We start from the raw sequence: 1,152 nt of genomic DNA, 5'->3' as shown, positions 1-1,152 counted from the left end.
TCTAAGAGGCATATAATTATTGTCACATTTAACAATCAAGAGCGACGTAAGCTAAGGGGAGAATCGTGGTATCCAAGAATGCACTCGTCTATGACGTCCGAAACTGCATCTCGGCTTCAAGAGGGCCAACAGGGCGAGACCAGCGCCTAAAACTGACACTCCGCACAAGGCACCGGCTGTGATGTCGTGGAGCGGTGTGCCATCCTTCGGAGATTTAGCGGCTAGCAGCAGAAGACCGGCGCAACTCAGTGCCGCTAGTCCAGCCAGACCGAGTCCTGTCCAAGTTTTTCGTAGACTCCTGCATGCACCCGCTAAAGCGCAACAGGCACCGCAGCCAACTGCGCTATCGAAGTAGTATCTAAAATCCCAGATTTTCGTTATTAAATATCGAAAAAAAATATTGTAAAACTATCGAAAATATATATTTATAAGTAATGCATTCTTTGAGGTGTTCAAGCGTTTGCAGTTTTAGTTGATGCTAAATATAATTATAATTTTTGTTTAAAAAATTTTTTCCTTCCAAAATGCTTTAAAAAATGAAGGATTATGAAAATTCTACCTTCGTCCTTGCGACCAGGATAGGTAGAGAGCGAGGCCACACGTCAAAAGACCGACCAGTATTAGCAGGATTGGCGCGCTCTTTCTCTCGCTTTTTTCCATGCCACTTGCCAAAGTCGTGTTCGCGTCACTATTTGGCGGTGATAACGGTGGTACCTAGGAAAAATTGCATTTTTGTTAGACAAGTGATTATTCCACGTTATCATCTGCGTCATCATCTGCGTCATTATCACTTACAACGGCGGTGCGCGCTATAAACGCGCTCTCAACGCTTTGATAATTCTTCTGATCGGCCGGCACCACGTGATACTTGGGCGATCCGGACATCATCGGCATGGACTCCAGGCCGCTTTCTGCGTAAACGTAGCGAGGTGGAGGCTCATTATGACTCAGATTTATTAAGTCGACCGGTGCGGTACCCACGTAACGAAGACGGCCGCAATTATTGGCTGGACAAATATCCTGCTGCCGGGACGAGTTTTCTAGTAGAGGAAGGCATCTGCGAGCTGACGATTCCTTGTTGGGCGTCGACGTCTGGGGTCCTGTGAGCGAGAAGACTCGGCTCTGAGGCGTACCTTGAGGAGTTGTGCGGGT

General features: G+C 47.3%; 1 protein-coding gene across 1 annotated transcript; it reads right to left on the bottom strand.

The window, feature by feature from the left end:
- Positions 1-51: 51 nt before the first annotated feature.
- Positions 52-1,146, bottom strand: LOC115240712 (the record flags this gene model as incomplete). The annotated part of the gene is made up of 3 exons (XM_029816072.1): positions 52-358; positions 560-714; positions 796-1,146. Coding segments are annotated over 3 exons (813 nt in total), but the record flags the coding sequence as incomplete, so codon positions are not given.
- Positions 1,147-1,152: the final 6 nt, after the last annotated feature.

Source organism: Formica exsecta, unplaced genomic scaffold, assembly GCF_003651465.1.
Source record: "Formica exsecta isolate Colony F162 unplaced genomic scaffold, ASM365146v1 C16391158, whole genome shotgun sequence".
NCBI lineage: Eukaryota > Metazoa > Arthropoda > Insecta > Hymenoptera > Formicidae > Formica > Formica exsecta.
This window is presented reverse-complemented; position numbering and strand designations above follow the sequence as displayed.